Source organism: Scyliorhinus canicula, chromosome 15 (assembly GCF_902713615.1).
Source record: "Scyliorhinus canicula chromosome 15, sScyCan1.1, whole genome shotgun sequence".
Lineage (NCBI taxonomy): Eukaryota > Metazoa > Chordata > Chondrichthyes > Carcharhiniformes > Scyliorhinidae > Scyliorhinus > Scyliorhinus canicula.
In genome coordinates this window covers 133,728,726-133,753,941 of record NC_052160.1, presented here as the reverse complement: position 1 = coordinate 133,753,941, position 25,216 = coordinate 133,728,726, and the positions used below count along the sequence as shown (strand labels likewise).

Below are 25,216 nucleotides of genomic sequence, written 5' to 3'. Positions count from 1 at the left end.
TGAAAGAGCCTCATCTTCCTTTTGGGGCCTCGGCTCTACTCCTCTTGCATGGATCTTTCCCCCAAATCACAAGAACACAAGATAGAGGAGCAGGTGTAGGCCATGGGCCCGTTGAGCCTTTCCCACCATTCAATACGATCGTGGCTGATTTTGGGCCTCAATGCCATGTATCCACCCACTCCCCATATCCCTTAATTCCCTGAAAGAGCAAAAATCCATCTATCTAAGCCTTAAATAATTCAACAATGGGGCATTCGCTAGGATAGAAAACTACAAAGACTCAGATGAATAAAATAATTCCTCTTCATTTAAACTTAAATGATTGGCCCCTAATCCTAAGAATCTTCCCCCGTATTCTAGATTCCTCAGCAAGTGGAAACAATCTCTCTGTGTCTACCCTGTCAAGTCTCTTCAGAATCATTTATGTTTCAATGGGATCACCTATCTTTCTTCTGGGCTCCAGACAATATAGGTCCATTTTACTCAACCTCTTATCAGAGGACAATGACTGAACTGAGGGACCTATTTAGTGAACCTTCGCCGTATCGGCTCCTTTGCAAGTTTATCCTTCCTTGGATTGGATTTGTTTATTGTCACGTGTACCGAGGTACAGTGAAAAGTATTTTTCTGCGAGCAGCTCAACAGATCATTAAGTACATGGGAAGAAAATGGAATAAAATAAAATACATAATAGGGCAACACAAGGTATACAATGTGACTACATAAGCACCGGCATCAGATGAAGCATACAGGGGTGTAGTGTTAATGAGGTCAGCCCATAAGAGGGTCGTTTAGGAGTCTGATAACAGCGAGGAAGAAGCTGTTTTTGAGCCTGTTTATGCGTGTTCTCAGACTTCTGTATCTCCTGCCCGATGGAAGAAGTTGGAAGAGTGAGTAAACCGGGTGGGAGGGATCTTTGATTATGCTGCCCGCTTTCCCCAGGCAGCAGGAGGTGTAGATGGAGTCAGTGGATGGGAGGCAGGTTCGTGTGATGGACTGGGCAGTGTTCACGACTCTCTGAAGTTTCTTGCGGTCCTGGGCCAAGCAGTTGCCATACCAGACTGTGACGCAGCCAGATAGGATGCTTTCTATGGTGTATCTGTAAAAGTTGGTAAGGGTTAATGTGGACATGCTGAATTTCCTTAGCTTCCTGAGGAAACATAGGCACTGTTGTACTTTCTTGGTGGTAGCGCATCCTTAGTTATGGAGACCGGAACTGCGCGCAGTTGGAGTTGAAGTAGATCAGCTGTGATCTTACTGAATGGGAGAGCAGGGTAAAAGGGCCAAACGACACACTCTTGCTCCAATTTCTCATGTTCTTGTGTTAATGCGTTGGGCCAGAATTGGCAACCTTACCCGTACTGTAATGAGATGGATTCTGCCAGGCTCCTGCCAGACTTACAGCAGAACTCAGCCCCTGGGGCAATTCATATCCACTTTGTTTATCAAAATAATTAGTTTTGATTAATTGATACAGTCCATTGGACAAAGAGATAATGAGATAGGTTTAGCATCACACTGCATATTTGTTAAGGTAAAGTTGCCAAAATCCGTGATGACCGCAGGCTGCTTTTGCCTTTGAGGGGGAGAGCTGACTGGTGGTGATTTAACCCGAGGATCGCCACACCTCAGGCAAGGTTGAGAAGGCAGGGCCTTTGTGTATAACAGGGGCTGGTTTAGCTCATTTGGCTAGACGGCTGGTTGGTGATGCAGAGTGAGGCCAGCTGCATAGGTTCAATCCCCATATTGACTGGGGTTATCTTGAAGACTTCTATCAGATCACCCGCTGACCAGCGAAATTCTAGAGAAGACAGGCCACATTTATATAATCTCTCTTCATAACTTAACCCCTAAAATTCAGGTATCATTCTTGTAAACCTACATTGCATGCTCTCCAGAGCCAAAATATCCTTCCTAGGAAAAGATGGGGCAGATAAAGATAACCGTTTACAATGGTTGGAGAGTCTAAAACCAGGGGGCATAGTCTAAACATTAGGGTCAGACAATTCAGGAGAGATGATAGGAAACACTTTGACACACAAAGGGTGTTAGAGGTTTGGAACTCTTCCACAAACAGGCAATTGATGCCACATCAATTGGTCATTTTAAATCTGAGATGGATACATTTTTGTTAAGCAGCGGTATTAAGGTACATGGGCTAAAGGCGGGTATATCAAGTTAGGCCACAGATCAGCCATGATCTCATTGAATGGCAGAGCAATCTCGAGGGGCTGAATGGCCTACTCCTGGTTCCCACGTTCCTATGGAGAGGCTCCCACGCAGTGTCCCGTATATGCCAGGATTTCTGGCCTCCTCCTATCTGGTGTGCCCAAGATGTCATTCTTAAATCTGTCGACGTAGTCTTCTTTACAGCTGACCCTCAGCCAACGTCATTAAAACCCATTATCCAGCTGCTTATTTAGTTGTCGTTGATGGGATCTTGCTGTGTGTGTAGATTGGCAGTTTGCATCCTACACCGCAGCAACGGTTACACAAGTAGCTGGCTGGCCGTGGGGGGTCCGCCATTGACATCGTGTAGCAGGGTCAGTGGTAAAGGTCGCACACAGGTATGTCTCTGCACGTGCGCCATGACGGACCCCCTGCAGCTGCTGAGTCCGTTATTTGCAGGGCCTTCATTTGCTTTGATGGCTCGCGTCAACCAACTGTTTAGAAGAAGAGGAAAACAAACCCAACTAATTAGAAACCCTTATGGGACCTCAGAGAAACATAGACTAGGCTGAAACGCCCGATGCGGTGCTGAGGGAGTGCTGCACTGACAGAGGTGCCACCTTTCAGATGAGGCATTAAACTATCCATCCTCTGGGGTGGACGTAAAAGGGCCAATGGCACAATTTTGGAAAAGAGAGGAGTCTTGGCTACAAAACCCCTCATCCGACATCACTGATTATTTGGTCAGTCGCCGCACTGTTATTTGCGGGATTTTGCCATTCACAGATTGGTTTCCTATTACAAGGGCTAATTTATTGGCTGCAAATTTAGTATGAGGTTGTGAAAGGTGCTATAGGAATGCAAATCCTTCATTTTGCTAATCCCAGTGTTTGATATCTTCCAGTCCTGTGCCCACCATTAAATGGAGGAAGCTTGATGGGCCCCTGTCATCCAAGGTCCGGCAATCCAAAGACAAACCCATCCTACACATTCCCGATGTACAGTTTGAAGATGAAGGGGTGTATGAATGCGAAGCAGGAAACTCAAGAGGAAAAGACTCGGCCCAGGGGAGGATCATCGTTCATGGTGAGAGGAGAAATCTTCGTTATGCCACTGACTTATACAAGGATATTGACATTTGAGGCCCACTTCTATCTCAGTGCAAGCCTGATGCATTTTCACCATGTTGTACAATGTTCCTGAGACTGTGGGTTGTTCATTCTCTTATTCTTGCTGAAAAGAGAGCCACATTGCCGAAGCTTTATGCCTTGCACTAATCAGGACAAATGCAAGAATACCAAATTTCAAACGATCACAACAATTAGTACGACTGAAAGAATAGACTTTTTTGTTGAAGCTTCTTAGCTTGTACTCATCAGACTGTTCACAATACTACAAATTGTGGGGAGTCAAAACACACAGGGCCTGTTCTGTGCAGACAGAAAGAACATGTCACATTGTGCCTGTTTCAGCTAAACAAAACAGCTGACAGCCATTCGCTGGTTCATTCCTCAGAACAATGCCTTCACTAATGAGAGTCAAGCTGCCTGGCTTAAATGTCAAACAATGCTTGGCAGTTAACTGTTAGTGGTCATCAACTGGTGCATTCTCCATGGCACCTCCCTCAATCAGAGTCCATTTGCCAACCAGTCAGCACTCTCTTCTAACATAGCATAAGTTTGTTAATTTCCTTTACATTGTATTCTTGCGGATGTCCTGTTGAATGCAAGGTGAAATGTCTCTTTTTTCACTAATACTCAAGTTCTGTACTACCAAATGGCAATTTATACTGCAGGGGAAAGGGTTGCTGATAAGGTGGCGGGTCAACTCTGATTGGCCACAGTGCTGCCAAGAGGGAAGCAGTGGAGAACTATAGGCTCTCCAAGCTCCTGGTTCAGAAAAGGAGCAAGGCTTGAACATATTCCTTTTGCTTGCAGAGAAAGGGCCTCTGTCTATGTGTGTATACCACTTCTTGCAAGCGTAAATGAGCCACATTATTCTTTTGTGTTGATATAAGGTTAACTCCGCTAACGCCCTGAGTTGCTGCTTTCAATGATGTCTGAATGTGAGGGGAGAGGAAATACAGGCTCGACACCTCTCGCAGACGACAGAGGTAGAATTCAAAGGGAGTCCATTGGGTTATGCTGCTCTCCAACACACTGCAGTGTTGGTGGTGATCTGGGGGCACAAGGTCCTCCTGGCTACAAATGGTTCATGTTTCAAATATAAAAGGTCTGGATTGTGCAGGGTACAGCTGGATGGGTGCCAGTCACGTCATTCTCTGGTACCTCAACCAAGGAGCAACATTGAGCTTCGGGGCACCGTCCGCTGTCAGGGCTCGTTATTCTACGTTGTCTGAATTATTGATCCCCAAGTTGACGGTTCGCTTTTCTTGGTGGAGCTGCTGAGCCCTGAAATAAAGCAAAAAAAATCAATAACATCGCTGAGTTCTGTCAATCCATATGGTTAACTCCACGAATACCAATGTGTTCTTAAAGGCAGCCAGTCATTGAAACCCAAACTGGCCACTTCTGCCTGGAGACTTTGAATAATTATCTCCCTTATATTGGTTCCCATTACTGTTCACTTACTGTGACGCTTTCATTCTGTATCTTCCAGCATACAATCACACCATCTCTACCATTAACCTCCAATCAGTTGCCTGTGAACTGAACTCACATGATCCCATTCACTCATCACCACTGTGTTCGCTGATCTACATTGAATCATCATTGATCTGGAGCCAATTTTGAAATGTTCATCTTTCTTTTCAAAGGCCAACAAAGGCCTCATCCCACCCATCCCCTAGCCTTCTCCTGCCCTACAAGCCTGAGCTCCTCCAACTATCGTTCCTAGTGTAACTCCCACTTCCCCACACAGCACGGTAGCACAGTGGTTAGCACTGTTGCTTCACAGCTCCAGGGTTCCAGGTTCGATTCCCGGTTTGGGTCCCTGTCTGTGCGGAGTCTGCACTTTCTCCCCGTGTCTGCCTGGATTTCCTTTGGGTGCTCCGGTTTCCTCCCATAGTTCAAAGATGTGCAGGTTAAGTGGATTGGCCATGATAAATTGCCCTTAGTGTCCAAAAAAGGTTAGGTGGGGTTACTGGGTTACAGGGATAGGGTGGAGGCGTTGGCTTAAGTAGGGTGCTCTTTCCAAGGGTCGGTGCAGACTCGATGGGCCGACTGGCCTTCTTCTGCACTGTCAATTCTATGATTCTATGAATACTTTGCCCCGCACTTAGAGGAACCGTGCTTTCAGCTGTCTGAGCCCTTAACTCTGGAATTTCTCCAGAAACCTCTTCATAAACCTCTCCATCTCTCCGTACACCTCTCCATCTCTCTGTGCACCTCTCCATCTCTCCGTACACCTCTCCATCTCTCCGTCCACCTATCCATCTCTCCGTACACCTCTCCATCTCTCCGTACACCTCTCCATACACCTGTCCATCTCTCCATGCACCTCTCCATACAAGCTCTCAAGCTCTCTATCCCTCCCCCTGCTTAAGATGCGCATAAATGCCGCCTTCTTTTGGCACAGCAGCGTTTTTTGTCATCACATTAAAGGCGCTATACAAATGAAGTTGCTGTTGTTATTCAAAATTGGATCCATATCTTAGATCAATGAACAATAGCAACACCCACCCTGGGCAATACAGAAACGGAAAGTCAATATAAAGGAGATGCAGATGCTTGAGCACGAAACAAGATGACATTCTTGTGTGAAGCAGATCAGTTTCAGCTTGTGCCTGAATGCACGCAGTGGGAGAGATTAATCCTAACCCCTGCTTGCAATGTTAACTGCAACGTCCCAGAGATTAGGACGAAAAGATGTATTTCACATCACAGAACATCCTGTATCCACTTCATCAAGAGCAACGTGCATGATTTGATAGATCAAAATTCCACCGCATAGCCCATTGCTCCAGGAATAAAAAAATGGGATTGTACAGGAAATTGATTTGTGGTTTTCCATCCTGCCACGTTCTCTGATTCTCACTTGTTCTCTGGTGAGAAAGTGAAAGTTTGCTGTCACATGGAGTCGCTGAGGCAAGTAACAGATACATTTCAGGGCAAGTGAGATAAGCACAGAAGGGAAATGAGAAGAGAAGGATATTTTTTATTATTCACTTTACGGGATATGGGCCTCGCTGGCTGGATCAGTATTCATTGTTCATCCTCACTTGCCCATTGGGAAAGTGGAGGTGAGCTGGTTTCTTGAATCGCTGCAGTCCCTAAGATGTAATGTAGGAACACCCACAGTGCTGTTAGGGAGGGAGTTCCAGGATTTTGACCCAGCGACGGTGAAGGAACGGCGATATATTTCCAAGACGGGATGGTGAGTGACTTGGGGGGGGAGCCTCCGGCTGGTGGGGTTCCCAGGTAGACTTTTCATACATAGAAAATAGAAGCACGACATGGCCATTCGGCCCTTTGACCCTACTTCGCCATTCATTATGATCATGGCCGATCATCAGTTCAATACCCTGATCCCATCTTCCACCCATATCCCTTGATCCCTTTAGCCCCAAGAGCTGTATCTATTTCCTTCTTGAAATTACACAATTCTTTTGCCTCAACTACTTTCTTTGATAGTCAATTCAACTTCACCACTGTCTGGGTGAAGAGATTTCTCCTCACCTCAGTCCTAAAAGGTTTACCCCTTATCCTCAAACCATGGCCCCCAGTTCTGGACACCCCCATCATCGGAAACATTCTTTCTGAATCTGTCCTGTCTAATCCCGTTAGAATTTTATAAGTTTCTATGAGGACCCCTCTCACTCTTCTAAACTCCAATGAATATAATCCGTAACCGATTTAGTCTCTTCTCATATGACAATCCCGCCATCCCAGGAATCAACTTGGTAAACCCTCGCTGCCCTCCCTCCATAGCAAGAACATCCTTCCTCAGATAAGGACACCAAACTGCACACCAACTGTGTGGCCTCACCAATGCCCTGTACAATTGCAGAAAAACATCCCTATTCCTAGACTCAAATCCTCTCGCTATGAAGGCCAACATGCCATTTGCCTTCTTTACTGCCTGCTGTACCTGCGCGCTTACTTTCGGCAACTGATGCACAACGACACCAAGATCTCGCTGTATATCCACCTCTCTCGATTTACGCTCATTCAATTAATAATCTGCCTTCCTACTTTTGCTGCCAAAGTGGATACACTCAATCGAACATTACAGCGCAGTACAGGTCCTTCGGCCCTCAATATACAGTAGTACAGGCCCTTCGGCCCTCACATTTATCCACATTATACTGCAGCTGCCGTGCATATGTCCACTCACTCAGCCTGTCCAAATCCTGCTGAAGCATCTTTGCATCCTCCTCACAACTCACCCTCCAAACCAACTTTGTATCATCTGCAAATTTGAAAATACTACATTTAGTTCCCTCATCCAAATCACTAATATATTATTTCAAACAGTTGGCATCCGAGCAAAGAGCCCTGTGATACCCCACTAGTCACCGCCTACCAATCGGAAAAAGAGTCCTTAGAGATGGTAGTGATCATGGGTTTGGAAGGTGTTGCCTAAGGAGCTTTGGTGAGTTCTTACAGTGCACCTTGTAGATGGTCCACACAACTGCCACTGTTTGTCGGTGGTGGAGGGATTTAATGTTTGTGGAAGGATACGCTGAAAGGGTAAGATGAAGTAGAAAGAGTGTGAGGTTGCATGGGGGCACAGGATCAGAGGTAAGCTGTTTAGCCCTATCAAGCCTGTTCTGTCATTGCACAAACGTCCATGGCCATGCTGAATGGTCGGTGTCCACGCCGTACAATTCCACATTATCGTATGCCCCCTGACCCCGTCACACCTTGACTCTTCTCTTTCTTCGCTCTAGCTCACCCGCAATGGCTTCAGATTATCACTGACACAGAGGCTGACGTCGGCTCCAACCTGTGGTGGAAATGTGCAGCCGCTGGGAAGCCTCGGCCCACCTGCAGGTGGCTGAGAGATGGCCTCCAGTTAAATTCTAAGGTGCGGACTGAGTTTTGACCCAGTAACAGGGAACGTCAGGTGCTAAACATCAAACCAGTGAGGTGTGGGCTGAGAGATGATAGCATTCCCACGCGCCTGTTGCCATTGCCCTTCTGCTATTGGAGGTTGTGGATCGGGAGGTGCTTCCGCAGCCTTCTTGTGGGCGATGAGCACGACAGCCTCGTGTTCCGGTAGCGGGAGAATGGATGAGGTTTTTTTTGTCCTCTGATAACATTGAGCTTTTTCAGTGGAGCTGGAGGTGCATCCATCCTGGCAGCATTCCATTATACGCCTCACTCCTTCCTGGTAGACGCTGGAGAGGTTTTGGGGTGTCAGGTGATGCGTTATAAGGGTGGATATTGTGACCCAAGGACCCTGACACCAGTCTCCGCAGTGGACAGCCACTGTGCATAAATAGGCTCAGCTCACCTGGGAGGACATGCGAGGGCAACCTGTTCCCTAATTTCCTGACGCTATGAGTGTGTCTTCAGCTGCAGTGTCCAGGACGCATTATTAGGAGCAGAGGTGATCTTGCCCACCCTATGTAGACGGGACACTCTCCTGGTGAATGGGGGAGGATCGGGGCGCCTGGACATGGAGCAATGACTGTGCGACAGGACTGTCAGTGGGGTGGGGAGGAATGGCCAGGAACACTGCGGAAGCATTGCCAACACGCTGTGCCGTGGCCGACTCACCAACACAGAGTCACAACTTCACTTGGCGTGGCACACGGCTTGTGTGGCTTCCCTTTGTGCAGTTGGCACCTGGACTAACTGGGCACCCTGAACCTCATCGCCCGATCTCCCAGCCTTCAATTGGCACAGGCACAAAGGTCAGACACTCATCAGCTGTTCTCCCCAGGGTGGCCCTTCCTTGCATCTGAGCCTCTGCCACGGTGGTTGATCTGCTATTTAACCAGTGTAGGCCTCACAGTAGAGTCCAATTTCCTCCACGGTGGCACAGTGGTTAGCTTTGCTGCCTCACAGTGCCAGGGACCCAGGAGTCTGTGCGGAGTCTGCACGTTCCCCCTGTGTTTGCGTGGGTTTCCTCCGGGTGCTCCCGTTTCCTCCCACAGCCCTACGATGTGCAGGTTAGGTGGGGTTATGGGGATAGGGCAGGAAGTGGGCCTCGGTAGAGTGCTCTTTCGGAGGATCGCTGTCGACACGATGGGCTCAATGGCCTCTTTCTGAATTGTAGCAATTCTGTGGTTCCCGTCCATTCCACTTGGCAATCGGATTTCCCCGCCAACCATCGGAACTGGGAAACTTGGCTGAACTCTCGATTTCCGAATCCGAGGTTAATTACGCCACTTCCAGCAGTTCCATTAAAGTGGAGGGGGAAACGCTACTTTAGATTCAAATGAATTTCCGTTTCTGTTGATCAGTTCCCTCGGAGATGTTACCTTTGCCTCTTCCCACAGAGCCGCACGGACGTCAGCAACTGCGCATTGAAAATTTCAAAACTGGTTAAGGATGATTCCGGAATGTACCAGTGCGTTGCTGAGAACAAACACGGAACCATTTATGCCAACGCAGAGTTGAAGGTTGAAGGTTGGTTGGATCTTGGTCTCCAGTCCATTAAGGTTAACTGAAACCTCAACATTGAACACCGATTCCTTAGGCAGGAGGTGACCACACATCTCTCAGGAGAATTCTAACCTCAAAAAAACATCAAGTACAGTCATTTTGAATCTAGGAAGCTTAACCCTCCCCACACACACACACACAATACCGTTGCCCACATTTACATCATTAGTATGGACAGTGGCATCTTCACTTTACAAACTTTGCTGTAGATCCTGTTACTCATGATAACCATTGCCTCAGAAACTTCTGCTCGACTCTCAATGTTGCAATGCCAGTCGACAGCCAAAGCAATCCATTTCATTACCAAGGCTGCAGCTATTAACAAAACAGAAGGAAAGTGCTACACAGTGGCAGAGTGTGGGAGTGCCCAGCCCAGAGTGTGGGAGTGAGTGAGCAGCAGAGTGTGGAAGTGAGTGACCAGCAGGGTGTGGGAGTGAGTGACCAGCAGGGTGTAGGAATGAGTGACCAGCAGGGTGTGGGAGCGAGTGACCAGCAGAGTGTGGGAGTGAGTGTCCAGCAGGGTGCGGGAGTGAGTGTCCAGCAGGGTGCGGGAGTGAGTGTCCAGCAGGGTGCGGGAGCGAGTGACCAGCAGAGTGTGGGAGTGAGTGACCAGCAGGGTGCAGGAATGAGTGACCAGCAGGGTGTGGGAGCGAGTGACCAGCAGGGTGTGGGAGTGAGTGACCAGCAGAGTGTGGGAGTGAGTGACCAGCAGAGTGTGGGAGTGAGTGACAGGCAGGGTGCGGGAGTGAGTGACTTGCAGAGTGTGGGAGTGAGTGAGCAGCAGAGTGTGGGAGTGAGTGACAAGCAGAGTGCGGGAGTGAGTGACTTGCAGAGTGTGGGAGTGAGTGAGCAGCAGAGTGTGGGAGTGAGTGACCAGCAGGGTGCGGGAGTGAGTGTCCAGCAGAGTGGGGAGTGAGTGACCAGCAGGGTGCGGGAGTGAGTGACCAGCAGAGTGTGGGAGTGAGTGAACAGCAGGGTGCGGGAGTGAGTGACCAGCAGGGTGTGGGAGTGAGTGACCAGCAGGGTGTGGGAGTGAGTGACCAGCAGGGTGTGGGAGTGAGTGACCAGCAGGGTGTGGGAGTGAGTGACCAGCAGGGTGTGGGAGTGAGTGACCAGCAGGGTGTGGGAGTGAGTGACCAGCAGGGTGTGGGAGTGAGTGACCAGCAGAGTGTGGGAGTGAGTGACCAGCAGGGTGCGGGAGTGAGTGACCAGCAGGGTGCGGGAGTGAGTGACCAGCAGAGTGTGGGAGTGAGTGACCAGCAGAGTGTGGGAGTGAGTGACCAGCAGGCTGCGGGAGTGAGTGACCAGCGGGGTGTGGGAGTGAGTGACCAGCAGGGTGTGGGAGTGAGTGACCAGCAGAGTGTGGGAGTGAGTGACCAGCAGGGTGTGGCAGTGAGTGACCATCAGGGTGTGAGAGTGAGTGACCAGCAGGGTGTGGGAATGAGTGATCAGCAGGGTGTGGGAGTGAGTGACCAGCAGGGTGTGGGAGTGAGTGACCAGCAGAGTGTGGGAGTGAGTGACCAGCAGGGTGCGGGAGTGAGTGACCAGCAGGGTGCGGGAGTGAGTGACCAGCAGGGTGCGGGAGTGAGTGACCAGCAGAGTGTGGGAGTGAGTGACCAGCAGAGTGTGGGAGTGAGTGACCAGTAGGCTGCGGGAGTGAGTGACCAGCGGGGTGTGGGAGTGAGTGACCAGCAGGGTGTGGGAGTGAGTGACCAGCAGAGTGTGGGAGTGAGTGACCAGCAGGGTGTGGGAGTGAGTGACCAGCAGGGTGTGGGAGTGAGTGACCAGCAGAGTGTGGGAGTGAGTGACCAGCAGGGTACGGGAGTGAGTGACCAGCAGGGTGCGGGAGTGAGTGACCAGCAGGGTGTGGGAGTGAGTGACCAGCAGGGTGTGGGAGTGAGTGACCAGCAGGGTATGGGAGTGAGTGTCCAGCAGAGTGTGGGAGTGAGTGTCCAGCAGGGTGCGGGAGTGAGTGTCCATCAGGGTGCGGGAGTGAGTGTCCAGCAGGGTGCGGGAGCGAGTGACCAGCAGAGTGTGGGAGTGAGTGACCAGCAGGGTGTAGGAATGAGTGACCAGCAGGGTGTGGGAGCGAGTGACCAGCAGAGTGTGGGAGTGAGTGTCCAGCAGGGTGCGGGAGTGAGTGTCCAGCAGGGTGCGGGAGTGAGTGTCCAGCAGGGTGCGGGAGCGAGTGACCAGCAGAGTGTGGGAGTGAGTGACCAGCAGGGTGTAGGAATGAGTGACCAGCAGGGTGCGGGAGTGAGTGTCCAGCAGGGTGTGGGAGCGAGTGACCAGCAGAGTGTGGGAGTGAGTGACCAGCAGAGTGTGGGAGTGAGTGACTTGCAGAGTGTGGGAGTGAGTGAGCAGCAGAGTGTGGGAGTGAGTGACCAGCAGGGTGCGGGAGTGAGTGTCCAGCAGAGTGGGGAGTGAGTGACCAGCAGGGTGCGGGAGTGAGTGACCAGCAGAGTGTGGGAGTGAGTGACCAGCTGGGTGTGGGAGTGAGTGACCAGCAGAGTGTGGGAGTGAGTGACCAGCAGGGTGCGGGAGTGAGTGACCAGCACGGTGTGGGAGTGAGTGACCAGCAGAGTGTGGGAGTGAGTGACCAGCAGAGTGTGGGAGTGAGTGACCAGCAGGCTGCGGGAGTGAGTGACCAGCGGGGTGTGGGAGTGAGTGACCAGCAGGGTGTGGGAGTGAGTGACCAGCAGGGTGTGGGAGGGAGTGACCAGCAGGGTGTGGGAGTGAGTGACCAGCAGGGTGTGAGAGTGAGTGACCAGCAGGGTGTGGGAATGAGTGACCAGCAGGGTGCGGGAGTGAGTGACCAGCAGGGTGTGGGAGTGAGTGACCAGCAGAGTGCGGGAGTGAGTGACCAGCAGGGTGCGGGAGTGAGTGACCAGCAGGGTGCGGGAGAGAGTGACCAGCAGGGTGTGGGAGTGAGTGACCAGCAGGGTGTGGGAGTGAGTGACCAGCAGGGTGCAGGAGTGAGTGACTAGCAGGGTGCGGGAGTGAGTGACCAGCAGGGTGTGGGAGTGAGTGACCAGCAGGGTGCGGGAGTGAGTGACCAGCAGGGTGTGGGAATGAGTGACTATCACTGCTACTGGCTCTCATCTGTTTTGAATTATTCATTCCTGTGATCTCACTCTTTCATTCTCAGCCTTTGCTCCGGATTTTCAGTCTAAATCGGTGAAGCGGTTAATCCCCGCAGCCCGGGGCGGGGAAGTCCTGATCGAGTGCAGGCCCCGAGCAGCTCCGAAACCAAGCATCTTCTGGACTAAAGGCACTGAGATTCTTTCCAACAACACAAGGTATGTGGGTAAAATAATCTGATCAACAAGATATGCGCCAATGTCCCTGGATTTGGGCAGGTTTACCATTGAGGTGGTGAATTGATGGGGCAAGGCAGGATATCATCAGAATTGGAAAAAGAGTTATACTGTAAGAGATTTATACTTGGGCTGCTGGCTGATTGGGTGGTTTTAGGGTGTTCGATATAATCTCGGAAAGGTAAGAGCTGATGTTCCCCATGAACGTGTACTGAGGCCTCAACTTTCACCATGCGTATCAATAATCTGAATGAAGAAATAGATTTTTAATCCATGTTTACTGATGATAGGAGACAAAAATAAGTAGTGGAGTTGGCAGCACTAAATTACAAGGAGACAGAGGGATTATGGAAGTGAGAAAAACTGAAAAGATTGCAGAGAATCATTCAACTAATTTGCACCAACCTTATAAATATTGAGGCTACAAGAGCAGGTCAGAGGCTGGGAATTTTGCAGCAAGTAACTCACCTCCTAACCCCCCGAAGCCTGTCCATCATCTACAAGGCACAAGTCAGGAGTGTGACGAATGCTCTCCACTTGCCTGGATGGGTGCGTCTCCAACTACACTCTTGAAGTTTGACACCACCCAGGACAAAGCAGCCCACTTGATTGGCATCCCATCCACCCCCTCAACCACCAAAACACAGTGGCAGCCGTGTGTACCATTTACAAGATGCACTGCAGTCACAGCACCTTCCAAACCCATGATCACTGCCATCTAGAAGGTCAAGAGCAGCAGATACCTGGGAACCCCACCACCTGGAGGTTTCCCTCCAAGACACTCACCACCCTGACTTGGAAATATATCGCCGTTCCTTCACTGTCCTTTCACTGGGTAAGAATCCTGGAACTCCCTCCCTAACAGCTCCGTGGGTGTACCTACACCTCAGGGACTGCAGCGGCTCATAGAAGGCGGCTCACCACCACCTTCTCAAGGGCAATTATGAATGGGCACTAAACGCTGGACTAGCCAGCGACACGACATCCCGTGTGAATGACTGAAAGAATTACAGCATTGAACGAGGTGAGTCGGGTCACCCATTTCTCTTCTGGTCCTCTGATCAAGTTATTTACTTAACAGCTACCCGCCACCCCCTCCCCCACCCCCACCTCCCACCCCCACCACCACCACCCCCTACCGCTCTTTCCCTTTTGCCCTACAATTCTTTTCCTTTCCAGAATTTTTATATGTGCACCCAGTTACCAATGATGTGGAATGCACAACCGTGAAAGGGAAGCTGTTTCGATAAGTGAATTGGATGAATAGATGAAAATGAAAGGTCTGCAGGGTTATGGGAGGAGAAAAATGGGAGCGTTTTCAAAGAGTTACGCTGGACCGAGTCGCTTCTCTCTGCGTTGTCCGATTGTACGGGAGGTTTGGGGAACATTTTTTATTCGGACTGTCATTAGAAAATGCACGATCAGAAATGATAGAAGGAGAATGGATAAATATTTTCAGAAACAGAAAAGACTGAAAGAGATGGATGAATATTTATTCATTTGCAAGATGTAGGTGTCTGGTCCAGCATTTATTGCCCATCCCTTATTGTCCTTGCAAAGAGGGTGGGGAGCTGCCTACTTGAGCCTCTGTGGTGCACGGGGATGAAAGCTTTTTGTAGTCGTTTCAATACAATTGCTGAACCGTTTCAGTGGGATCCCAGCGGGATCTGCAGTCACACATGGACCAGACTGGGCCAGACTGGGCAAGGACAGTATCTTTCCCCAAAGAAGATTAGTGAATCAGATGGGCCTTTATGACAATCTGATGGCTTCATGACCACTCTAGCTTTTAATTTTACATTTACTTAATTAGCTGAATTTAGATTCCCAGCAATAATGCGATTAGAATGCGTGTCTCCTGACCTACAGTCCAGGCTTCAGGATTATTACTCCAGTCACACATCTACGCTACCACTGAGGTCCTGGGCCCAAGTGGAGAGATCGAGCTCCTATTCACAAAGTGCTTATCAAGGGTGGCAAAGTGTGAGTATCAAGGAGGAAAAGAGAAGGAACACATTAAGGGGAGGGACGACTGAAGGCATTTCTTAAACAAACTTTTCAAGGTAGGGGGAAATAACAAGTGTGGTGATATGCATCACTGTATATGCACAAGGGGTTAATGTAAATACACTACAACTAAGTAACCACTAGAGGGGGCACCAGAGATGTCATGACATGCAGACATACAACCAATGGGTCATTACAACAGGACACAACCAATGGGTAATCAGGATACCCAGAGGTGGAATTACCACAAGGGGGCACTTCACAACCCATATATAAGGACAGGGCACACATGCTCTGCCTCTTTCCACAGACAGACATCTAGAGAGTACATCAAGGTTGATCAGAAGCATCACACCCAGCACGTGGCTTAGAGCAGGCTGGTTTAGTTAGGCTGAGTTACTAAAGTTAGATTAGCAGAGAGTCCAACACATTTAAGAACTGTGTTAATAGTTCAATAAACATACTGATCTCCAGACAAAGTCTGGAGCTTCCTTTGTCAAAGCATACATCAAGGAAGCAGCTTATGCTACACGAAGAAGCATAACACAACAACAAGGTGAAGTGATTTTTTTTGAGGGAATGTTACAGAGGGAGCGAGTGAACAGCCTGCGGGAGTGGAGCGGAGGTGGCAGAGAGCAAGTGGTAATCGGATGCTGCAGGAGTTGGGTTCGAGGGTGTGTGGTTGTTGAGCAGGAAGGTATGACTTTTGAACTTCCCTTTGATGGGCGGGAGGAAGGCTGCTGAGGGCTTTGAAGATGAGCACTGACCTCGACTTCACTGAGGCACAGGACAGGCACAGGAACCCCGTGCATGTGGCTGGGGTTGGCAGACATTCTGGGTTTTGGACGGGACAGAGGACACAGCCTGAGAGGTTCTGATTAAGTCAGAAGTTAGAACTGATAGAGGGAACTAATAAAGAACTGAAACCTTCGCTGTTGGACAACAGCCACTCTTTAAACATTGGACCGAGTCTGAAAGCATTTTTCATTCATAATTGTGCGACATCTTTGTGTTGCGTACGCAGAATGACCATATTCCCAGATGGTACCCTGAGGATGCGGAATATAAGCCGAATGGACGAAGGGAAATATACCTGCTTTGCGGAGAACTACAAGGGAAAATCAAACAGCACCGGCACCGTGTCAGTCAGAGGTCAGTGTGGAGGGGGTCTGTTTTTTAGCAGGAATGCAAGCGGTTCCTCTGCTCACTAGACAACATTAAATAGGCATGACGGCCATGTGTCATAGAATCATAGAAGTCACAGTGCAGAAGGAGGCCATTCGGCCCATCGAGTCTGCACCGGCTCTTGGAAAGAACACCCTACCCAAGCCCACACCACCACCCTATCCCCATAACCCAGTAACCCCTCCCAACACTAAGGGCAATATTGGACACTAAGGGCAATTTGTCATGGCCAATCCACCTAACCTGCACATCTTTGGACTGTGGGAGGAAACCGGAGCACCCGGAGGAAACCCACACACACACAGGGAAAACGTTCAGACTCCGCACAGTGACCCAAGCCGGGAATCAAACCTGGGACTCTGGAGCTCTGAAGCAATCAGGCTAACCACTATGCTACCGTGCTGCCGTGTCGGCAATGCATCTCCCGAATTCTGGAAGATCGGCCTACGTGGAATTTGGCAGTCTGCCGGCAATTTTGAAATAAATCGTCGGCAATTGTCCGGGTGTCAGACTCGAAAGGGTTTGGGCGAGTTCCACGGCAGCTATACCGAGGCAGCACACGGACAAAAGAAAGCCCCGCCCCAGGGAAGCCCCGCCCCAGGGAAGCCCCGCCCCAGGGAAGCCCCACCCCAGGGAAGCCCCGCCCCAGGGAAGCCCCACCCCAGGGAAGCCCCACCTCAGGGAAGCCCCGCCCCAGGGAAGCCCCACCCCAGGGAAGCCCCACCCCAGGGAAGCTGCACCCCAGGGAAGCCCCGCCCCAGGGAAGCCCCGCCCCAGGGAAGCCCCGCCCCAGGGAAGCCCCACCCCAGGGAAGCCGTGCCCCAGGGAAGCCCCGCACCAGGGAAGCCCCACCCCAGGGAAGCCCCGCCCCAGGGAAGCCCCGCCCCAGGGAAGCCCCACCCCAGGGAAGCCCCACCCCAGGGAAGACCCGCCCCAGGAAAACCCCACCCCAGGGAAGACCCACCCCAGGGAAGCCCCACCCCAGGGAAGCCCCGCCCCAGGGAAGCCCTTACCCCAGGGAAGCCCCGCCCCAGGGAAGCCCCGCCCCAGGGAAGCCCCGCCCCAGGGAAGCCCCACCCCAGGGAAGCCCCGCCCCAGGGAAGCCCCACCCCAGGGAAGCCCCGCCCCAGGGAAGCCCCACCCCGGGGAAGCCGCACCCCGGGGAAGCCCCGCCCCAGGGAAGCCCCTACCCCAGGGAAGCCCCGCCCCAGGGAAGCCCCGCCCCAGGGAAGCCCCGCCCCAAGGAAGCCCCGCCCCAGGGAAGCCCCACCCCAGGGAAGCCCCGCCCCAGGGAAGCCCCACCCCAGGGAAGCCCCGCCCCTGGGAAGCCGCACCCCGGGGAAGCCCCGCCCCGGGGAAGCCCCACCCCAGGGAAGCCCCGCCCCAGGGAAGCCCCACCCCAGGGAAGCCCCGCCCCAGGGAAGCCCCACCCCAGGGAAGCCCTGCCCCAGGGAAGCCCCACCCCAGGGAAGCCCCGCCCCAGGGAAGACCCACCACAGGGACCATGGTTGGATGTGGCATCTTTATGAGTTTTTTTCTATGACAGTTTTTGTACTTTTTTGAGCCTTCAATAAAATATAAACACTGAATCTGAGAGCGGGGGCCTTTATAATTCTAGCCATGACAGTCTTCCTATTCACGGCATTACCCCACATGACGTCCCGGGCTACACTTCCAATTGGGTGTTGAGTCTTTGCGCCGATAATCGGCCTCCTCCCTGTCAGATGACCACTAATTGGCCATCTGCCGCTTGATCGGACAAGCTGAGACAGCGGGCGTGGGAGCGAGCTGACCACTCAGTCTCTTTTCCGCCTCCCTTTCCCAACACCGAGTCGCGTAAAATCCAGCCCCTCATTTCTCTTCCTGAATATCAAGCAAATTCTGATGACGTATCTGTACCTTCTCTCTCTCTCCCCGCTTTGGCCCTTGTTGACTCCCCGCCTCTGTTTCTCCCATTCTCTCGCAGACGCCACCAAAATTACCCTAGCTCCATCCAATGCCGATGTCAACCTTGGTGAGGACGTCATATTGCAGTGCCATGCCAGCCACGACCCCACCATGGACCTCACATTCACCTGGGCAGTCAACGAGTCTCCTATAGACTTTGACATAATTGGGCAGCACTACCAACGCATTTCCATGGTGAGTACAAGGGAACAATGAAACAACACTTGGTGCCTGAGTCTCACCTGAGGGCAAGGCGAGTGTCTGATTTTTCTCCATATTCGACAATCTGTGACCAATATTACAACATTGATTCAGACACAAAATATCAGAAAACATACATTGATTAGTCAATCGTTAGTTGTGCGGTGATTCATGTCGAGGAACAAGCATTCTCACGCTTCTCATTAAAAGAGGATTTTCTGCTGTAAAGTGGGAGGCTTACCCACTTCTTCAGTAAATAAACACAGAAACTAGAATTAGGAGGAGGCCATTTGGCTCTTCGGATCTGCTCCATCATTCAGTATAATCATGGCCGATCATCCATCTCAATGCCATATTCCCGCTTTCTCCCCATTCGCCTTGATACCATTAAAACCCAAAATGTTATCTAGCTCTCTCTTGAATATGTTCAAGAACACATTCTTGAATACATTCAGTGACTTGACCGCCAAAGCCTTCTGTGGTAGAGAATACATGAGGTACTTCACAAATAGACTAAGGGCCTGGATTCTCTGCCGTCCGCCACTGGCCGCAGAGTTCCCGATGCGGTGGACATCGAAACTCACGCCTCGCACCAACGAGAGGTTCCTATTAACGGTGTGTACGCTGGATCCTCTATGCCTCCATGCTTCTCCACCTCTCTGGGACGAGATTCACGTGGGCATGGAGTAGGACAAGAATTTATCAATGTGGCCCTGACATGGTGGACCTCCAGGTAGGTATTTAAGTTAGGTGCCCCCAAAGCCCATCGGAGGCCCCCCCCTACCCACCACAATGCAAATCCTGCCCATCCACCCCAACCAGACACCCCACCACCAGACCTTCCCACCACCACACCCCATCACTGACCCACACCAGAAACCCCCACATATCAGAGACACCCGCAGAGGCACCCCATATCAGAGACCATCCACCAGACAACTTGCTCATAACAGAGAACTCCCCACATAACAGGTGAATGAACCTCACATATCAGGGCAATCCTGCCCCACCAATCACACCTGCCTGGAAGCTTGAGTTGCCCAGGAAAAAACAGTGAACAAAACCACGGCTTTTTCACTCACCTGTCCCTTACACCTACTGCCTCAGATAGATGTCAAGAAAGCAGCAGCTGTTACTTCACAGTAAGCCAAACTACATCAATCCTTTGATTTGCAATACTTCTATTCATCAAAGAGAAATAAGTTTTAGTAGCCTGTAATTGAAAGCTTCCAGACAGCCAGATGTCTGGATTGTTTATTTTAATTTCCCTTCATGTTCAAAAGTTAAGTGCTTTCACTTCCTCCTTTTCTCAGCAGAAAGCACTTAATTGCTTTTGACGGAGCCGTGAGCTGTAGGTTAGATGTTCATAAACAACTCCCAACAGGAGAACCTGCCCCGCCAGGTCAGAGAATCCCCGGGGGGTGGCGTGAATCCCGCTCTGACGCCGGCTGGCGTATTTTCCGGCGCCAGTTTTCGGGCGGGGCGAGGATCACGCTCTGCCGGTCGGGAGCCATTGGCAGCGCCACCCCCGCCACCGGCAATTCTCCAGGCCCCGATGGGCCGAGCGTCCGTCAGTTACTGGCCAGTCCCGCCGGCATGAATTTGACATGGTCCCACACGGCGGGACCTGGCTGATTGGCCGGTTGGTGCGGTCCTCAGGGGGGCGCAGGGATATCCGGCCCGGGAGGGGGGCCCACACTACCTGGCCCGCGAATGGGGCCCACCGATCTGCGGGCGGGCCTGTGGCTTGGGGGCACTCCTTCCGCCAGCCTCTGTAGGGCTCCACCATGGCCAGTGCGGAGAAGACAACCCCCTGTGCATGCGCCAGAACACGCCGGCCGGTCTGTGCATGCGCCAGAACACGCCGGCCGGTCTGTGCATGCGCCAGAACACGCCGGCCGGTCTGTGCATGCACCAGAACACGCCGGCCGGTCTGTGCATGCACCAGAACACGCCGGCCGGTCTGTGCATGCGCCAGAACACGCCGGCCGGTCTGTGCATGCGCCAGAACACGCTGGCCGTTCTGTGCATGAACGGGACCACGCCGGCCCTTCGGCGCCAGTTGGCGCGACACCAACCCCTCCAACGCTGGCCTAGCCCCCGGAAGTGCGGAGGATTCCACAACTTCCTGTCGTCCTAATGCCGGAGTAGTTCACTCCACTTTTTACTCCGGCGTCGGGCCATTGCGGGGATTCGGGAGAATCCCCGCTTCACATCTCCCAAATGGAGAAGCCAGACCGAGGAACTAATTAGAGAAGCGATAGTGTCGTGGTATTATCAATGGATTAGTAATCTAGTGCTCTGGGGATCTGGGTTAGAATCTCACGCTGCAGATGGTGAAATTTGAATTCAACAAAAGTCTGGAATTAAAAGCCTAATGATGACCATGAAACCATTGTTGAAGGTTCAAACACCCATCTTGTTGTCCTTCAGGGAATAAACTCTCCTTACCTGGTCTGGCCTACATGCGACTCTAGACCCACAGCAATGTGACTTGCTTAAATGGCCTAGCAATCAAGCCACTCGGCATAAGGGCAATTAGGGATGGACAACAAACGCTTTGCCCACTACATGAACAAATCTTAAAAAAGGAAAGCAGTAACTGAAAGCTTCATCGAGCAGGGAAACTTTGTGAATGGCGAGAGTTGGGGAGATTTAGGAGTGAGTTTCAGAGATGAGTGAGTTTCAGAGATGAGCGAGGCAATTGAATGCTCTTATCCCAATATTAGGGCAAATGGACAAGGGAGGCCCAATCTGATACCCATCCTTGTTTTGAAATCCCTCCATGGCCTTGCCCATCCTTATTGCATGATCTCTGCCTTCCTCCAATTCTGGCATCTTGCGCATCCTCGATTTTAGTCACTGCATACTGATAGCCAGGTAGTGAGGTCCAGAACGCCGTCCATAATGTTCTCCGTCTCCGCCTCATTTTCCTTCTCCAAGCCATTCTTTAAAACCTACTTCTTCGACCAAGCTTTTGACCGCCTCTCCTAATAAATCCTCATGTGCCAAGTTTTATTTGATATTGAGCCAGTGAAGCATTTTGGAATGTTTTAAGAGCACTATATAAATCCAAATTGTTGTTAGCTGGGCTTTGCTCAAATTGTTCTGGATACGAGAGATATATACAGAAACTCTGAATTTTTAAAGTACCCGTACTGTTCCTTAGTTAATAGCTGTTTCCCAAACATAAATATTGCACCAACATCATTAATATGGACAGTGAACAATAAATCAACAACGCAAATATTTAAAACCCTACCTATTACATCATTTAGCTTACGCATCTAAATTAACACATTGTTTTCCTCTGTACAAATATTGAAGTTTGTTAAGGTAGATTTTCCAAAGGTTTTCATTGTGTTATCACACTAATCATCTCTGAACTCCATTTTCTGTGCTCTATTTTTTGATCGCCTCACAATAAACTCTGATTTTCCCTGTACCATCCTCACTTTCATCAACCTGCTGTGCTTTCTTCCATCTCATTGGCCTTCCAACCCAGTGCAGTGAGGAGAGAGATTTTGCTCCAAAGTTCACAGCACGTTGGGTGACATATTTAAATATGTCTGTCTCTGTGCAGAGACGTAAACACACATTCACACACACACATACACACACACACATATATAAACATACGTACACAGATACAGGGGAGAATTTTTAAATCCAGATATTGTCAGAACGGGAGCCAGATGGGGTCAGCAAGCACAAGAGGGGTGACGGGCGTACAGGACTCGGTACAAGTTAGATCATGTCCAGCAGACTGTTGGATGAGCTGAGGTTCATGGAGGATGGAAGATGGGAGTTTGCTCAGGAGAGCATTGACTCTGATTCACCCTATCACCCGTGACATGCACTAAATAACGCAGAGCGACAGGATAAGTAACTTGGGTAAGTTCTACCCCACCTGATTCGGCATCTTGGGATGCAAGGGCTTCAGGCTAAGGCATTGGGGCTGTTTAGCACAGGGCTAAATCGCTGGCTTTGAAAGCAGACCAAGCAGGCCAGCAGCACGGTTCGATTCCCGTAACAGCCTTCCCGAACAGTCGCCAGAATGTGGCGACTAGGGGCTTTTCACAGTAACTTAATTAGAAGCCTACTTGTGACAATAAGCGATTTTCATTTCATTAAGGGCTTGTTTAGCTCACTCGGCTAAATCGCTGGCTTTTAAAGCAGGCCAGCAGCACGGTTCGATTCCCGTACCAACCTCCCCGGACAGGTGCCGGAATGGGGCGACTAGGGGCTTTTCACAGTAACTTCATTGAAGCCTACTCGTGACAATAAGCGATTTTCATTTCATTTCATTCATCAGCTCCAGGGGAAATAAATAGCCAGTGCTTCCCACAGATGAGAATCATTCCAAGTCATGCGTCCTGAGCCCATTGAAAAGACTGTGCTGCCACTATGCTCAGCATGATATTGGTGATCAAAGACTCGCTCAGTTTGTTCGTTTTCAAGCACCACAGGGAAGCAGAGCCCGATGGCATCAGGTGAAGTCACCTCGAATGGGATGGGGCACAGTGACGGATTGTCAGGAGTTCTGTGTTTTTGAAAGTTGCTCCTATTTCAGTGACCTGGGGACAACTGGTGCCAATGTATTAATGGGTCACAAGTGCAGCCACTTGTACCACTGACTTATTCACACCCAAAGTGTTTCCATCCCTCTGCCTGCAGCGGGAAACCATTGGCGACCTCAAGATAACCAACGTGCAACTGCAGCACTCTGGAATGTACACGTGCACTGCCCAGACTGTTGTGGACAGCACCTCTGCATCTGCAAAGCTAGTTGTGAGAGGTAAGGATTATCCATTTGATTGTTTGAAATGAATATAGTATTCACATCTCAGAAACAAGCTATTCAGCTGATCTGGCCGATGACAGAGCATATGTGCTATGATAGCCTCCTTCCACCCTACATCATCTCACCCTCTGAACACACCTTCTATTCCTTACTCCCTTGTGTTGGTCTAGCTTCCTCATCAATGTATCCATACCATTCATCTCAACCACAAGTTGCAGCGAGCTCCGCATTCTCACCGCTCTCTGGGTAAAGACCTTTCAGCTGAACTCTCGATTGGATTTATTAGGGATGATCGTATTTATGGCTCCTTAATTCTTGGATTTGGATGTTTGTTTATTGTCACGTGTACAGTGAAAAGTATTTTTCTGCGTGCAGCTCAAGCAGATCATTTAGTCCATGAAAGGAAAGTATGTAATAGGGCAACACAGGGTCCACAATGTAAGTACATAGACACCGACATCGGGTGAAGCCTACAGGAGTGTAGTATCAGTCAGATCAGTCCATAAGAGGGTCGTTTAGGAGTCTGGTAACAGCACGGAGGAAGCTGTTTTTGAATCAGTGCGTGTTCTCTGTGGACACCATTGCTGAAGTGAGAGGATACAGAGGGAACTGGTGAGAACCATATCAGGGATGAAGACCTCAGCGGGGGCACGGTGACGCAGTGGTTAGCACTGCTGCCTCACGGCGCCGAGGACCCGGGTTCGATCCCGGCCCCGGGTCACTGTCCGTGCGGAGTTTGCACATTCTCCCCGTGTTTGCGTGGGTCTCACGCCCACAATACAAAGATGTGCTGGGTAGGCGGATTGGCCACACTAAAATTGTCCCTTAATTGGAAACAGTTTTAAAAAGAGACTGGCGCGATGATGTGTTTTACCATCATCCCGCCATATCAAAAAAAAGGATGAAGAACTGCAGATACGTGGAGAGACTGGAAAACCCGGGACAGTTTTCGTTCGAGCAAGGAAAGGGGGTGAGGGGGAATTTGACACAGATGTCACTTAGGGGCCTCACGGTAGCATGGTGGTTAGCATCAATGCTTCACAGCTCCAGGGTCCCAGGTTCGATTCCCGGCTGGGTCACTGTCTGTGTGGAGTCTGCACATCCTCCCCGTGTGCGCGTGGGTTTCCTCCGGGTGCTCCGGTTTCCTCCCACAGTCCAAAGATGTGCGGGTTAGGTGGATTGGCCATGCTAAATTGCCCGTAGTGTAAGGTTAATGGGGGGATTGTTGGGTTACGGGTATACGGGTTACGTGGGTTTAAGTGGGGTGATCATTGTTCGGCACAACATCGAGGGCCGAAGGGCCTGTTCTGTGCTGTACTGTTCTATGTTCTATGTAAAAAAAAAATTGAAGAGTTTGAATGGAATAATGAAAGAGGAACTGTTTCCACTGTAATCAGGCTTGTGATAATTGGCAAAAGAATCAGAGGCGGGGTTTTTTTCAGATGGTGAGTTCTTGTGATCAGGAACACGTTGCCTGAAAGGGGGACAAAAGCAGGTTCAATTGTCACTCACACAGTGGAATTTGATACATACTTGAAAAGAAACATTTGCAGGTTGATTAAAAAGTGCCAAGGTGTAAGACGAATGGAGTAGCTCTATCAAAGCCCAAGTGCGATGGGCCGCATGATCTCCCCCTGTGCGGTATAATGTTACGATTGAGAAAGATGGAGGGCGGAAAGGCAGTAAATTAATAACTGCATGTGATGTTAATGGACAGCTCGTCTCTCAGCCTGCTAGCTTTTAGAAAACACTAAATTCAAATCACTGGGGACTCAGATTTGATTCTCAGTTTTTAATTGATATTGGACTGATGTATATTAATCTCTTCAGCCTCCCCTGTTAATTACAACACCTTTTGATGCTGAAAATGTCACAGAGATGTGACATATAATCAGCCGGTTGCAGATAAAGGGCTGGTTACTCCAGTGAATGCCAGACCCTCCAGACTCAACCAACAGCTGGCGTGACAGATGTTTCCATAAGCTTTCAGGACCACAAAGGCCCCTTTCATT

General features: G+C 50.4%; 1 protein-coding gene across 2 annotated transcripts in view; it reads left to right on the top strand.

Moving 5' to 3' along the window:
* cntn2 (contactin 2) overlaps positions 1–25,216 on the top strand; it is a 196,378-nt gene that overhangs the window by 137,189 nt on the left and 33,973 nt on the right. For both annotated transcript variants that reach the window (XM_038820061.1, XM_038820060.1), the window contains exons 8-14: positions 3,074–3,255; positions 8,021–8,157; positions 9,578–9,707; positions 12,892–13,042; positions 16,092–16,219; positions 18,219–18,394; positions 23,078–23,198. In XM_038820061.1, coding sequence (XP_038675989.1) covers positions 3,074–3,255; positions 8,021–8,157; positions 9,578–9,707; positions 12,892–13,042; positions 16,092–16,219; positions 18,219–18,394; positions 23,078–23,198 — 1,025 coding nt within the window. The remainder of the gene's footprint in view (positions 1–3,073; positions 3,256–8,020; positions 8,158–9,577; positions 9,708–12,891; positions 13,043–16,091; positions 16,220–18,218; positions 18,395–23,077; positions 23,199–25,216) is intronic.